Source organism: Callithrix jacchus, chromosome 19, assembly GCF_049354715.1.
Source record: "Callithrix jacchus isolate 240 chromosome 19, calJac240_pri, whole genome shotgun sequence".
In the NCBI taxonomy this organism is placed as follows: domain Eukaryota; kingdom Metazoa; phylum Chordata; class Mammalia; order Primates; family Cebidae; genus Callithrix; species Callithrix jacchus.
Genome location: NC_133520.1, coordinates 22637229 through 22652510, shown reverse-complemented (window position 1 = coordinate 22652510; position 15282 = coordinate 22637229). Strand labels below are relative to the sequence as shown.

Below are 15282 nucleotides of genomic sequence, written 5' to 3'. Positions count from 1 at the left end.
TGGCAGACATTGCTAATCAACCATGATACTTTCTGCTGAACAGCCTCACATGTTCTCAGCACTGGGCTTCAGGCAGTCACTACTGATTGATCCAAGAGTTCTGCAAGACAGAACCTGTTTGCCTCCCTCTGGCTCAGATCTTCCCCAAAGAATGTTTATATATGTGGCTCCTCTCCATAGAAACAGCTGAGCACATAGCTCAGATAGAGCCAGGCTGGGGCCAGGCTGGGGCACATCAGCATCTTTAGATTGCTGCAGTCAAAGCTCTAGCTGCCGCTCCTCAGGTTCATCTGGAATTTATCTGAGGAAGGCATGAGGTGAGGATGAAAAAAAGGGGGGGATCTGGGTGCTGTGGCTCATGCCTGTACCTCAGCATGTTGGGAGGCTGAGGCAGGAGGATCACTTGAGGCCGGGAGTTTGAGGCTGCAGTGAGACATGATCACACCACTGTACTCCAACCTGGGCAACAGAGTGAGATTCTGCCTCAAAAGCAGACAAGAATAAAGAATGACGGGCAACAGTGCGGGCATGGCCAGGATATAGAGGACTGGGGAGGCAGTGGACAGAACTCCCTGGCAGAGTGAGACCCCCTCGCTGCGTCCCCAGCCACGCCCACACACCGGGTGGGCAGACTGCTGGCCACAGTGGCTGTCACCATGAGCACTGAACACCCCCTGCCTGGGGACTGGCATCTGAGAAGCCGCTGGCATGGCCCCTGTCCCATCTCCCAGGCCTCACCATCAATCCGCTTTGCTTCATGTTCCAAGTGCTCCCTGTGGCTCTGCTTTCAGTCTGTGTTTTCTCTTCTCTCTCTCCTCTTCCTTCTGCTGCCTCCCACTCTGCGCTGCTGCAGTTTCCCAAGGTGAGTCTGGGGATGGACCCGCAGGCCTCGTGCTGCGGCTTGGGGCCCTCCCTTCCCGAGACCCCCACTCCTGCACACAACACCCCACCCAGTCTCCCCATTGGTCAATGGGCTTTTATGTTTAGCTTGAGTTTTTTGTTTGGAAAATGCTTCAACAGAGACAAAAGTAGAGGCCCTAATAGAATGAGGCCCTAAATGCCCGTACCAGCTTCAACCGCTGTCCATTCATGGCCAGCCTTTCCTCTGCCATTCCCTACGTCTCCCCGACCCCCAGCATGGGTTTACTAGCACCCAAAATTGAGAAATACTCTGCTGAATGGAGAGAAAAACCAGCTCAATCCACCAAAGCTCCTCTTCAGACTGAGTTCACTGGCTAATAGAATAAGTGCTCAGCAAATTTCGCTCATGTAATAGAGCTGGGAGTATTTCAGTAGGTATCTTTTTTTTTTTTGAGATGGAGTCTCACTCTATCGCCCATGCTGAAGTGCAGTGGTGTGATCTTGGCTCACTGCAGCCTCCACCTCCTGAGTTCAAGTGATTCTCCTGCCTCAGCCTCCCAAGTAGCTGGGATTACAGGCACTACTTTTTTTTGTATTTTTAGTAGAGACAGGATTTCACTGTGTTAGCCAGGATGGTCTCACTCTGCTGACATGGTGATCCACATGCCTCAGCCACTCAAAGGGTATCTTCTTTAAAAAAACACACACAGTACCTTTTCACACCCAAATAAAGCAGTGATGGCTGTTCCCCTCTGCATGCCATCTTCCTCCTTTCTTCCTCCTCTCTATGCAGCATACCAGATGCCCAACCCTCGGGGAAGCCTGCCTGGCACCTGCTCCCAGGGCTCTGCATTAGGAAATGACACCAAGCCAGCCTGTGAGTGGCTTCAGGTGTGGGTTCAGGAGCACATCAATAGCCTTTTAGCCCCCACCCCAAATGCCCACCTGTCATACATTCCCAGTAAACCCAGCACTCCACACTTCCTGATTCATTCTTTTGTTTCCCATTAAAAAGCCAAAGCCCTTAGGAAAAGTTGTGCTCTGATGGTAGCAGCCATTTACACTTTAGTATAAACAAGGTCTCCTGCGGGTATTCTGGGTTAGGGGCACCTCCTGGAGAAATCCTGAGAAAAGCAGGTGTCTAACCATCTCTTCTTTGCTTCTTCTCCACAGGCTACAAGGAGCAGGGCATCCCACAGCAGCTGTGAGCCCACGGGAACAGCTGGGGAGATCCAGGGGGCCCAGTGAGGGCTGCACCAAGCAGCTTTGGGCACACGGACCATTACATGTTCTCTTCTGCCATTTTCCGGACTGGGGGTGGAAAGGGGGTATTTTTAAAAATATTATTTATTTTGAAAACGCATCTGCTTTTCTCAGCAGGTTGTGAGGGCTGCCAGTCCCTCCTGCTCCAGAAAGCACTGTGGGCGCAGGCACCAGAGCACCAGAGAGTGGGGTGGAGATGAGAACGCCCACAGGGAAGCTGGATGCTCCCGCAGGCTCCAACCCGCCTTGCCGTGCCCACTGTCCACTGCAAGGGCATGCCACAGCTGCTGGGCCGGGCCACACCGGGCCCTGTCTCACAAAGGGCTCAGGACTGTGGTAGATCCATCCTCTGAGACCCCACCCACCTCAAAATCTAGCGCCTCAAGTACTTACTGTGTGGTCTCCTGAGGGCAGCACCAGGGTCGGGGTGAGGATGGCCAGGCTCCACCCTAGTGTGGAAAGGCCCACTATGTCTGCAGCTGGCCTGAGGCCTCGGGGAGAAGACCAGTCTCACAGGTGTCTCCTGGGCCTGCCTCCCTGACCGCACCCCCCACCTCCTTTCCACTGAAATAGAAGGGCTAGATGTGTTGTGACTTGTGTTTTCCTGGGAAGGAGAGGAGTGGATCCTTCCGTGGGGTGAAACTGCCAGAATTGCCAGACGTTTATACACAAAATTATTAGACTGAAGTGGGAGTGGGCAGACTAGCAGCCATTTACCCTATACTTAACCGCATTTCTGGCCCACACTCCTTTCTCTGAAGTCATTGGGGCCAGATGTGTCTCCGAGTTGAGAAGTGTTAGATTTGACAAAGGCAATGGATCCGTTTATCGTAACACTTTCTAACCTTCCAGAGTGTGGATCATCCTGCCTACCATCAGGCACGTGACTATTTCTGCAGAGAAACATGTGACTAGTCCCATCAATTGGGAGCTATACAAACTGTAAATTGCCTCAGCTCAGTTCAGTCTAATTTTGCCGCTAAGGAACTTAGGGAAAACTTAACATTTGAGAGCTTTTGGGGTTTCAGAATAGCAAAAACAATGGTATGGGGTTGTGGACCTGGATCTGAAAATCCTACTTGCTGATGGATGCGTTAGAGGCTGACATTGTCGGCATTACACAGGGACTCCTTCAGTTGCTGAGGGACCCTGGGCCCCTTTAAGAAGCCCCTCTGGAAGTGATTGAAACACGGCTAGATGGCTAATGGGGGCTGGGGGGTGGGGAGAATCGAGCAGAAGTTGTCCAGGCTACTATGGATCAAATATTAATCTGAAGTTAAGAGAAAGGAGAACCCAAAATTATACTAAGAGGATGGACATTTACACATCTGTTTCATTCCATTTTCATTCTAACACAGGAAACGCTAACAAGTGGAGCTGGCCCGAAGTCCAGCTTCTGACTCCACATGACGTAGGGCCATTGGGCATGTCCGTCGTTGAAGGGCTTGTCTATCAAAGACTCTGTCAGAACTCCATGAGAGTAGGAGAAGGGATTTTGCTGAATGAAAGTGCTTGGGAAGTAGTGGCCACCACGATGGGGGTCCTAGCCCACCTACCCCATCCACTGGCCTTCTAATCACAGTCCTGCCTGAGCAGCGGGGCTGGAGCACCCTGCAGACTGGACAGCTCCCGACAGCCCTAGAGAAACAGAACCCCCTGCAGCTACTCACCCACCCCGCCCCGACCTAACTCCCGGCCTGTCCTGCCCTTTGGTCCGCCCCTTAGCAGGGATCCTTTAGCTACTGTCCCTCCTCCATCACTGCCTGGGGCTGGACTGCCGTGTTTGAACGCCTGACGGTGTCTGTCTCGTCCTGTCCTTTCTTCTTACCAATCCCAATCCAGGCCTTTTGCCTTCCTCTTTCCTGTCTGGAAGTCTGTATCTTCAAGGTGTGGGATCAGATCTGGTTTTCTCTAAAAAGCTAGAACCTTCTGCTGTGTGCAGCGGACATCCTCCAGGCTGGCTGCTCGCTGCTCTCGAGGAAGCTGCATGAGAGCAGAGCCGCCCTCTACTCAGATAAAATAGCTTCAGCTGCAGGAAGCCGCCCCCTCCCATGCCTGCCAGCCCACAGCCCTTCACCCCACACAGCCCCCAGAGTTTGCCTGACTCCCCCTGAGTGATGACAGGTCTCAGGGGGGCCACCCCCACACATAGGAGGGAGAAGCTTAGTTTCCTGGCTTGGGCTGGGGGTGGCTGCTGAGGGGGTGGAGCAGAGATAGCAATTTATGTTGCATGTTTAGTGACACAATCCAGACACAGGTGGGACTTTCTTGAGTGACAGGTGTCACCCTGAGTCCTGTGTGGGATGGCTTAATAGAGGGGTTTGTGTGTTTGTGTGCATGGAGGGCCACTGCACCCCCAGATCCTCCTCTCCCCCGAGGGCTGCGTCTCTAAACCTGGGAACACATCAGCCCCAGGAGGAGGCCCTTTTCCGGGTAACTGATGTGTGGGAGAAGCCAAGAGGCCCCTGCCTGTCTCCTGAATGAAGCTGTGAGGGTTGCCACGTGGGTGGGACCAGTTCAAAATATCGCCCCCGCCCCTCTAAATTAGACCGCGGTCTCAGCACGACCGTGTTCAGTAGATAAGGGATGGTGGCTGATTTACTCCAAGTAGTTCCAGCTGGCTCCTCAGACCAGGGCCAGAGTTAGTGTCTCCAACAGCAGCCGGCTGAAAACTGGGGTTCTCGTGCTGGCAAGTGCTTGGCTGACGCACAACCCTTTGGTGACGAAGCTGGGCTTTGCCTCGGTACTGCAGACAAGGCTGTTGGCTCAGAGGTTGCAGGGCAGGTAGGATTCAGTAGGATGCGCCCTGGCTGTGTGTATTTTGGGCAGGAATCCCAGGTGTGCAGAGAACATCAGAGGCAATGAGAGGCTCCCAGGACCCAACTGTGACACTGGGATCAGGGTGGCCATTCCCTTGGGCCAGAGTGAGCCGTGGGTGGCCTGGGCGTGTCCCGCGGACGGCGGCGAATGTCAATTTGGATGTTGAGCCCCGAGTCAGTTTTAGAACCGAGGACCTCAGGCGGGGAGGGCTAGGGCCCCATGGGAGCAGCAGGAGTCTGATGGCTCCTGGCTGTGGCCCACGCCTGCCTGCCTAGCCTAGTACCGGGGCTGCAGGGCAGAAGCTCTGCTGCTGGGGCGCTCCCCAATCTGCCACGCCGCTGGCCTTCCCAAGGTAAGGAGGAGGCAGTCAGCATGGTCCCCACCCTCAGCTGCCCCAGTCCCACACATCCAGCCACAGTGCTTTTTAGCTCCTGGGAGGGGAGATACCTTTGTGAGTTTCAGATGTCAGACCTGAAGCTCAGAGAGAGAGTAAGCCATGTGCCCCTAAACACTCTGCTCCTAAGTGGCAGGAAGGGCAAGTGGCCAGGTTGGGTCACCCCCACAGCCTGTGCCATCGACACACTCATTACAGCACCTCCAGAAGAAGGGGAATTGCAGGCATCCCAGAGCCTTACATCCTCAGGAGTAAGAGGGTGATTATGTCACATGTTTAGTGACACGATCCCACCTGAGTCTGGATTGTGTCACTAAACATGTGACATCAATTGCCATCTCTTCTCCAACCCCTCAGCAGTCACCCCTAGTCCAAGCCTGGAAAATAAGCTTCTCCCTCCCATGTGTGGGGGCAGCCCCCTCCTGAGACCTGTCATCACTCAGGGGGTGTCTGGCAAAGCCGCCTGGGAAGGACCTGGACGCCTCCACCCTGCCCCACAAGGCTCTGGGCTCCCACCTGCCTGGGCAGCCCTTACACCCATGCTCCCTCCTTTAGGCAGGCCCAGAAGAGTATCCCTTCCTGAGGGTGTCAGGGGATGGTGGCAGAGAGAGAGTTGGGATGAGGAGAGCTGGGATTAGGAAAGCTGGGATGAGGAGAGAGCTGGGATTAGGAGAGCTGGGATTGGGAACAGGGATTGGCGCTTCCCCATCCTGATGCGCAGGACCGAGTCATCTGCTCTCCCAGCCCAGGGCTCCAGCCATGCTGAGAGCAGTAAGGAGGATGCTGCAGAAAGGAACTGCAGAAAGAAAAAAAGCCACATGATTAACTTTTCTCCTGGAGGGCAAAGGGTCCCGACTCTCAAAAAGAAAAGCCAGGCACAGACCCCAACACCCAGTGTAAGGCAGCGCAGGACCCCAGGACCGGGGCAAAGGCCTTTCGAAGGCCCTAGGCTCTCGAGGGGGAAGGGAAGCTGAGAGGCCCCGGTCCTTCTGCACCAGGTGGCTCTTTAAAACACAAAACACCCCAAAGGCAAAACCCTGAAGCATGTTCTTTAGCTAACCCCTTCCCGGCCCAGATGCCTGCCATTCCGAGAATTCCTTTCAGTTTTGCCAGGACCCAGGAGGGTGAAGAGCTGGCCCCTCAGGGTCCCATCCAGGCTTCCAGGCCCACTTTAGGCTTTAATTGCATTGGCTGTTTCCTATGGTGAAATTGATGAGGGCAAAGAAAGCCCGGAGCATAAATGCTGGGGGCGTGTCATTCAAATGGAAGTTCTCCAGTGAGTGGCTGAAGGCAGAGAACTGCTATTATTCCTCCCTCTTTCTGGATTTGTTGGAGGGCTTCCATCAGAGGGACTGGAGGTGGGAGAGCACTTTTAGAGCGAACCCGTCCCCCACCCCACCCCGCCCCCCAGCTGCGCCTGAGCTCCCCAGAGACCCTGACCTTGCATGCAGCTGGAGCTGGTGACCTCAGGCTTGGGGAGCAGCCTGAAGCCTTCAAGGCCAACTCCCCCAGGACAGAAGCCCAGCCACAGGCTGAGGAGACAGGGCTTCCTCTCTGGAGGGCTCACTGAGCAGCTAGGTAGTGGCCTCAGGCAGTCCTCGCCAGGGGACAGCTCCCTGTTTTGCATTCATTCACGCAGTCAGCACTCAGGCAGAGCTAAAGTGGGCCCAGCGGTCCTGTGCTTGGAAACGGATGCTCTCACCTCCACACTCCTGCCGTTCCAGCCTCCACAGGTGAAGCTGCAGGGTGAGCAGAGGCAGGCATGGGGTGCACGCTTCAAGGATGGGGCTGGCCGTTCTCCCTCCACAGAGGGAGGGGATGCACTGGGTTTGAGGATGAGGTGCTAGCCTGGTCAGGGGAGTGACTATGGTCCTTCTGACCGACTTGGATCTTTAAAATAATCACAAAAAAGCTCAGCCTAAGCAGGAGAGTTCAAGGCTGGGGGGCCTGTGTTTTCCATCAGTTTTCTTCCCACAAGATTCTTAGAGCTGGAGGTTTACAGGATCAGAGGGGCACGGAAGTGGTCAGGCTCAGTCATCACCCACCCTAAATTACAGGCCAGGCAGAGATAGGAAGAATCCCAACCAGAGGGACCCCAAATGTCCCCCTGCAGCCTGAGAGTGAGTTCCGGCCCAAGTGCTGTGATGACCGCCGGCATCTCTCCGACTGCCTCTGCCTCAGTTTAAGCATCTCTAGGTTGGGAGCAAAGGCAGGCTTAGGCAGCCATCGCTTCCCCACGTCAGCCCAGGGCTTGCAGGGCCAGCACCATCTGGGTAAGGGCTGCCCTCTCCTGCCCAGGCTCCTTGCTGTGGCTGGCAATCCTGGAGCCAAGATTCTTTCTAGCAGAACAGAAACTCCGGCCCCAATTCCCCTCTCCCTTTCTGATGCTACTGCCAAGGGCAGAAATGTACCCTGTAGCCCACCCTTGTGTGTCCTGAGTTTCCAGTGCGAGTCATCTGGATTTGCATTTAGCCGGGGAACCTTGACCCCTAACCCCTCTCCTTCCCTGCCTGAATTTGCCAAAATGCCAACCATCCAGGCAGGTGTGGATGCCACCGTCCATCCCCCCACGTGAACAGAGACACACATTCACAGCCCACGGCCCCTTTGGCTGCTGGGAGAAGCAGGCCTGGGTCTGCCTGGAGCCTCAGGATTGGGACTTATCTCCAAAGGAGCCCACACTCCCTCTTCCGGGATGGGCACTGGCTGGCTGCGAGCACCTTTTGCCCTCACCACATCCCTCCCCTGCCCAGCCCACATGCACCTGTTTCATCTGTCTCCAGGGCCCCTGCCCTGTGGATCTCTTCCATGCATTCCTAGGGTGCATGGGCTCAGTGCCAAATCTGGCTGTGCCCATTCTCCATGGCCCCAGCTTGGCGTCCTGTGGAAAGGGGAAGGTGGACCTGCCCAGAGGAGAGGAAGGTCCCACCCATCTGCCCCAGCACAGGAACCAGGGAGGAAAGAATGGGGAGGGGGGGTCCCCATTCACCGTTTTCTGGATTAGCACTTGATTGGATGTTTCAAGCAGGGGACAAGGTGATGGTGGCTGTAACAGGCTCCTCGTGGGCACTGTCACCCTGGAAGGCCTGAGCACCTGTGAGAACCTGTGGCCAGCCCTTTTCATTGGCTAAGTTCCCTGCTGTTCGGTGTGGTGCCAGTTTTATAAAAAAACAACATATATACATATATAAAAACAAAACAACTGGTTCTGTATCAACTGAATTTACATACGAACGAGTGTTGTGATTTGCAGTGTTTTGACACCGTGATTGGCTTGTTTGGGTCTCTCTTCTTTCTGTTAAATTAATTGCTGTGCGTTTCCACTGTTCTTTTTTTTTGAGATGGTGTTTCACTCTGTCGCCCAGGCTGGAGTGCAATGGTGCGATCTCAGCTCTCACCATTCTCTTGCCTCAGCCTCCCAAGTGGCTGGGATTACAGGCATGCACCACCACGACCAGCTAATTTTGTGTTTTTAATAGAGACAGGGTTTCTCCATATTGGTCAGGCTGGTCTCAAACTCCCGACCTCAGGCGATCCACCCCCTCAGCCTTCCAAAGTGCTTGGATTACAGGCGAGAGCCACCACGCCCGGCCTCACTGCTCTTAGAGAAGACTCTTAGCTCCTGGGTATTTCTTATCTCACTTCTACCCAGACCTGCTGGGAGCCCACCCCACCGCAGTTCAACCAAGAGGGTATTTCCAGGCTATTCCAATGACTGGAACCCTTCTTGGAAGAAAATGTCTAATGTCGGGGACCTAGGGACGCTTCCAGACTTGCCCTGGCCAGAATCCTGCAGCCTAGGCCCAGGCCCGTCCACAGCTTAGCTTCCACCCCACCCCCACTCCCCAACCCACAGCCTCAGGACCCAGCCCCGCAGACCTTCCGTGGGAGCTGCTCAGGGGTCTCCGCTGCGCCCTCTAGTGGCCGAGCATCGGTCCAGTTTCTCCAGCCTTCTGCCAGCTTTAAAACCCTTCATTCAATCAGCATTACCGTACATGCAATGAAAAATACCATGTATGACAATCAAAACCCGTGTACATATCTCCATGTACATATTTATACATACACACACCTTCCTATTATAAATATATAAAGCATGGCATCTCTTTGGCATTCCAAGTTTGTGTTTTTTTTAATCCTTGGAAATATGGCTTTGGAAACCTTTTTCTTCCGTTCCCTCTTTTCTATGTTGTAATAAACATTCATGTGACCTTTCTGGTAGTTTCTCAAATCCCTGTGTCCTCCCGTGTCCCTAATCGGACAGATCTCTGACTGGGACAACATGCCCTCCTCCCCAGCTCTGCAGCCTTTGCTATTGGTTTGCTCTCTGTTTTAAGGCTGCCCTCCTCCAAGGCAGGTCTTGCCCTCTTTCAGACCTTTTTTCTGAATTCCTCTTCTGAAAGGCACAGCCTCATCTTTGATAATCTGGTCCCTTTGCAACCAGGAATTTGCTTGCTAAATCAAGCATCAGGCCCCAGATTGGGTTTACCAAGAATAAGTGTACAGATGCAGCTCATTTCCTTCTCTTAATTGTTAGACTAGCTGATGAGGGAAATGCGGGCAACATACATATTTGACAAAGACTTCTGAATAAATGAGAGTCTGGGTAAGAGTGGTTAGGAGAATGTTTATACCTGTTCAGCTATAACTAAGGACGGGACACACCTTGGAGAGAATTGCATCTGCAACGCAGCCAACACCTTCACTCATAATGGGATGAAGACCTAGAGAACTTACCAATTGGTGGATAAGGAGAAATAAGTGTATTAGATGAATAAATCAGAATCCCAAAAGCTCCTGACAATCTAACAGGATGAAATCTAATAGCGTTCAGTGAAAGAGTTGTGCTGGGCATTGAGAAAGCTCCGTGCTTTCCTTCATCCCTGGGGAGATACTCAACAGGCAGCTCAGTATTCATCACAGCATGCTGGGGCCGGCGACACAGGCCATCTGGTTTCAGATGCCTGAGCAGCCACAGGCTGGGTTCTGGAATGAAACCGCATCTGCAGTGTCGCACTCAGTGCTGGGTGCCATGGTGGGTGGGGGGCAAGTTCTCTGATGAGTGTCCAGGCATCATTCCTGTCACTCACACCCAAGGGAAAGGCCCCGCCTCCTGCCATTTCTTCAGGCCAGCCCAGCACCCTAGGGGTCCACCCGCTGCAGGGTGAATAAGAGCCCCCTACTGAGACAGTTCTCCTCAAACCCGGAAGGAAGGGGCTGCAACTAGCATGCAGGCATCTGCGCCGCACAACTCCCTACACCCCAGACCTGAGGCCCTGGGAGAGGCTCGTGCTTGCCAGTGACCAGTCACAGGAAGGGATGCATGAGGCTGTTCAGGGACAGAGGGCTCAAGGAGGTGGGAAGGCAGTGCCGGGGTTTGAGGATGGGGTTGCTGATGCCTTCCTCAGAGGAGGAGTGGAGCCCAAACCTGGTGCAGTGAAAGTCCCAGGTGGGGGACGGGGGGGTGGGGGGGGCAGATCAGTGCAGGCTGCGTGTTGGGCCACGGAAGCTAGAAGATGGGTCTTCATTCCCAAGAAGCGCGTCAGGAACAACCTGGGGTGATAATGCTGCAGGACTTTGCGTTAGTTCTGCTGAAGATGGGGTTCTTGGTCCCATGGCTACGAAAATTCAGGCTCGTGGACAATTTAAATGGTGAGTGAGACAGGGTTTTACTGGGTGAAAAGGAAGAAGAGGGGGAAACAGGAAGTCTCGCTGGCCAGAGTCCCTGCTAGAGTGCTTCGCCCCCCCTCCCCCCTTCACGGAGCAGGAATCTCAGAGTCTGCCCAGGAAAGGGAGGGCCAGGCTCCTCCCTGCTGCAAATGCCCTGATCTTCCCGAGGCTCCACCTCACTGTGCAGGCCGTTTGGAGTTTCTGCGGGAAGCCCCTCCCACCTAGCTGTCTCATTGCCCCTCTAAAGAAGTACGTCTAACTGCCGCTGGATTAAGGGTAAGGACAAAGACGATCTTAACTGCTTCCTGCTGACGGGGGTCCTGTTTTGGGGAAATGGCAGCCAGAGCTCCCTCAGAGGCCTAAGGGTCCCAGCAGAAGGGGCCATCATCAGAGGCTCCAGCTGCATGACTGCAGGTTTGATGGCCTGAAAGCAAGAACAGACAAACGGGGTTATTAGAAAACACGTAGCAAAATGAAACAGGCCAGTCGCAGTGCCTCACACCCATAATCCCAGCACTTTGGGAGGCCGAGGCAGGTGGATCACCTGAGGTCAGGAGTTCCAGATCAGCCTGACCAACATGGCAAAACCCCGTCTGTACTAAAAAAGACAAAAGTTAGCTGGATGTGGTGGCGGGTGCCTGTAGTCCCAGCTACTTGGGAGACTGAAGCAGGAGACTCCCTTGAACCTGGAGGCAGAGGCTGCAGTGAGCTGAGACCGTGCCACTGCACTCCAGCCTGGACAAATAAGAGCAAAACTCCATCTCAAAAACCACAAAAAAAAAAATGAAACAAGGGGAGGGGTAAGGACAGCTAAACAATTCTGAGGTCTTTTACCAGTTTGCACAGGGAGAGAGAGGCCAAAGGCCCCACCGGCAAGAAACTTCACCCTCTTGCCAGCATGTTGGGCTTCTGAGTTCCCTTCCCCTGGGCCAGATCTGAAGCCAACCAGCTTAAGATTTGGGAAGTTAACTCTTTCCAGTTTGGAGGATGCATCTGAGGGAGCGTCCCATAGGACAAGGATGATTACCTATCAGTGAAGAGAGAACAGAGGAGAAGAAAGGAAAGCAAGAGGCATCCCAAGGGTTTAGGATGCATTTGAAAGGGGTTTCAGACTACAGATGAATGGCTACCCATCTGGAAAGAGGGGAGCAGGTGTCCCTGGTTCCCTTCTCTTCTCTTCCTAGCAGATACCGCGGGATATGTGAGGGAGAGAGGAAAGAGTGCCCCCTTTCCTTCTTCCGTCCTTGCATCCCCGAGACCCAGTGACCTTGGCAGGTGCCGCCATGACTGCCAAAGCAGCTTGCACCATGAAGCAGGGAGGGCCTAGAGAACAGAAATTATCTGCTCTCACCTATGCCTCTATCCCCACTACCATCATAGCCTTGGAGTTCTCTAGACCTCATTTATGCCATGGATACCAACATGCCCTTTATCCATGAAACAGGAAGCTTGGGGTTGGCTTAATTGGCAGGAATCAGTCGCGCTCACCTGTGCTCTGCCTTTTAACCTCTGTTGTCATTTGCCTCTGGATCCCTCAGATCCAGTTTTCCTTCCTACGGCTTTGACCCAAAGCTTGGAATTGAGTTTGGGACAAAAATGTGTCTCGGGAGGTTGCATGGACTCCTTATCATAGCTGAATGCTGAGGCAAAGCTGTGGAATTGAGTCCTCCTCCAACAAGGCAGAGAAAAGGATGCCTTGTGACACCAACAGGTAACTGGTGGCTATAGTTATGCCTGCGAGGGTTGGGGTGCATAGTGCTTGGCTTTGGTTAGCTTTCTTAGTCTTACTTTCCCAAAAAGGAAACCCCCAGCAGATGGGCATCTGATTTATTCCATCACCTGGCAGGATGTGCAGGATAATCGCTCAGAACCAGAATATTGATCCAGATTTCTACATTACCCATTCCTTTTGTTCTTTCTGAACTGCAGCTGGAGATTGCTGGTTGGTTCACAGGAGCAAGCAGGGTTAGTCTAAAATGTAGGTGAAAACTTAAAAACAACGAATGAGTTTAGAATTTAATGACAAATGTGTAAGTGCTGAAACATGATTTCTCTCTCTCCAGTCCTCATTTTTGTTAAAGAAAAAAAAAAATCCTCATAGGACTGAATGGTTTGCAAATAGATTTTAGTCATACACCTGGCCTAATTCCGTAAAGTGCAGCCAGAATAGTTCTTTATTACATAGGCCTTCTGGATTGGCTTTGATGGAAGTTTGTTCCATGAGGAATTTCAAATGCCTGTGAGTTTATCTTAAGGTCCTAAGATAAACTTGGAGCTCCTGGACCTGTTAGAAAGTGACATTCATTACCTGTACATTGTAAAGAACCCTGCACAGGGACTGCATGGGCAAGGGTATGAGACCAGTTTCTCCCACAAGGCTTTTATTGGCTCTGCAAGTCAAGATTGACTCCTTAAAGGGAAGCGTACCCTTCCAGTCAAAACCTTGTTAAATAACTACTTTCTCCATTTGTGTTCTGTTGGAAAAGAAAAATGATTATTAATGCACTGATTAAAACAACTATATTACCATAAGAATACTCACAGATAGTTTCCAACTTCTAGAGGAACCAGGCAGAGAGAAACAAACATGCTTCAAGTTTTTGTTCATGGGAGCAAATCTTACTCAATTATTAAAGGCTGTAAATCGTTCAAAATACATTTCCTTAACTATGAAAAACAAAACAAGGAACAGCAATAGTCTGACCAAAAGTCTAAAATGTTGCTTCAGCTTTCTGAGCTCAGTCCATTTAGTTAACTCTTCTGTTTGATATTTGCGAACATTTCAGCTCTTTATAAGTCCTGTACATTTTCCTTTATTCTAATGCTACAATCTCCAAAGTTGTCAGAAGTTTGTATTTGAGAGCATGTGTTAAAGTTCTATAGTTTATTATAAACCATCTTCTGAAAAGGATCAAAACAAGACAACAATTATCTGTGAATAAAAAATGTCCCGGGTACTTACAGTTAGAAACACAACTGACAAAAAAGTTTGGTTATCTCTGTCAGGCCTCCATGTGCAAGCCCAGACCCAGAAAGTCTGAGTCCTGCCTGCCTCAGCTGATGACCCCTCCACACCATGACCCCCCCATCCCCCCACCCCCAGTTCACCATTATCCCTGAGCTTCCCCCAGTTAAGATGGCTTACCCCACCCTGCCATCTTAACTGTTATTATAATAATGTGAATACTCCTCACCCCACCCTTCCATCTTAACTACTCTTTTTTTTTTTTTGAGACAGAGTCTCGCTCAGTTGCCAGGTGCCAGGCTGGAGTGCAGTGGCCCAATCTCAGCTCACTGCAACCTCCGCCTCCTGGACTCAAGCAATTCTCCGGCCTCAGCCTCCCCAGTAGCTGGGACTACAGGTGCGCACCATCAATCCTGGCTAATTTTTGTATTTTTAGTAAAGACAGGGTTTCACCATGTTGGCCAGAATGGTCTCGATCTCTTGACCTCCTTGGCCTCCCAAAGTGCTGGGATAATAGGCAGGAGCCACTGCGCCCGGCCCCATCTTAACTACTCTTACCCCACCCGCCATTGTAACTGAACTTACGGTAACGTGTACTCCTTGCCCCTACCCCCACCACTGTAACTGATCTTACTTTGTAACTTTACATTGCCCACTGCAAACCTATAAAACCAACTCCTAACCCACCACCCTTCACTAACATCCTTTTCGGCCTTAGCCCACCTGCACCGAGGTAAATAAATAGCCATGTTGCTCACACAAAGCCTGTTTGAGGAGAGGTCTCTTCTTTCAAAGCTGCGTTTTAACAATCTCCATGGTTTACAATAACTTAACATACCAAACTTGATTATGATTGATAGCATATACTCAGACACTGGAATTTTAGAAATTCAATACAGTTTTGGAACTTGTATTAGTATTAGCAAAAGGACAACCTAAAGAAGACTGCAGATAGGGCCGGGTGCGATGGCTCAAGCCTGTAATTCCAGCACTTTGGGAAGCTGAGGAGGGTGGATCACGAGGTCAAGAGATCGAGACCATACTGGTCAACATGGCGAAACCCTGTCTCTACTAAAAATACAAAAAATTAGCTGGGCATGGTGGTGCGTGCCTGTAATCCCAGCTATTCAGGAGGCTAAGGCAGGAGAATTGCCTGAACCCAGGAGGTGGAGGTTGCGGTGAGCCGAGATCGTGCCATTGCACTCCAGCCTGGGTAACAAGAGCGAAACTCCGTCTCAAAAAAAAAAAAAGACTGCAGATCAGTTTGGCAATTCTCTGTACCTAAACATGCCAATAATCCCGTTTACCT

The 15282-nt window shown here is 52.0% G+C and overlaps 1 protein-coding gene across 1 annotated transcript in view; it reads left to right on the top strand.

Moving 5' to 3' along the window:
* Positions 1-9554, top strand: part of STUM (stum, mechanosensory transduction mediator homolog) — a 62713-nt gene extending 53159 nt beyond the window's left edge. Inside the window, exon 3 of the mRNA XM_035281343.3 lies at positions 2035-9554. Within this exon, the coding sequence (XP_035137234.1) occupies positions 2035-2069 (35 nt within the window). The 3' untranslated portion in view covers positions 2070-9554. The remainder of the gene's footprint in view (positions 1-2034) is intronic.
* The last annotated feature ends 5728 nt before the right edge of the window (positions 9555-15282 follow it).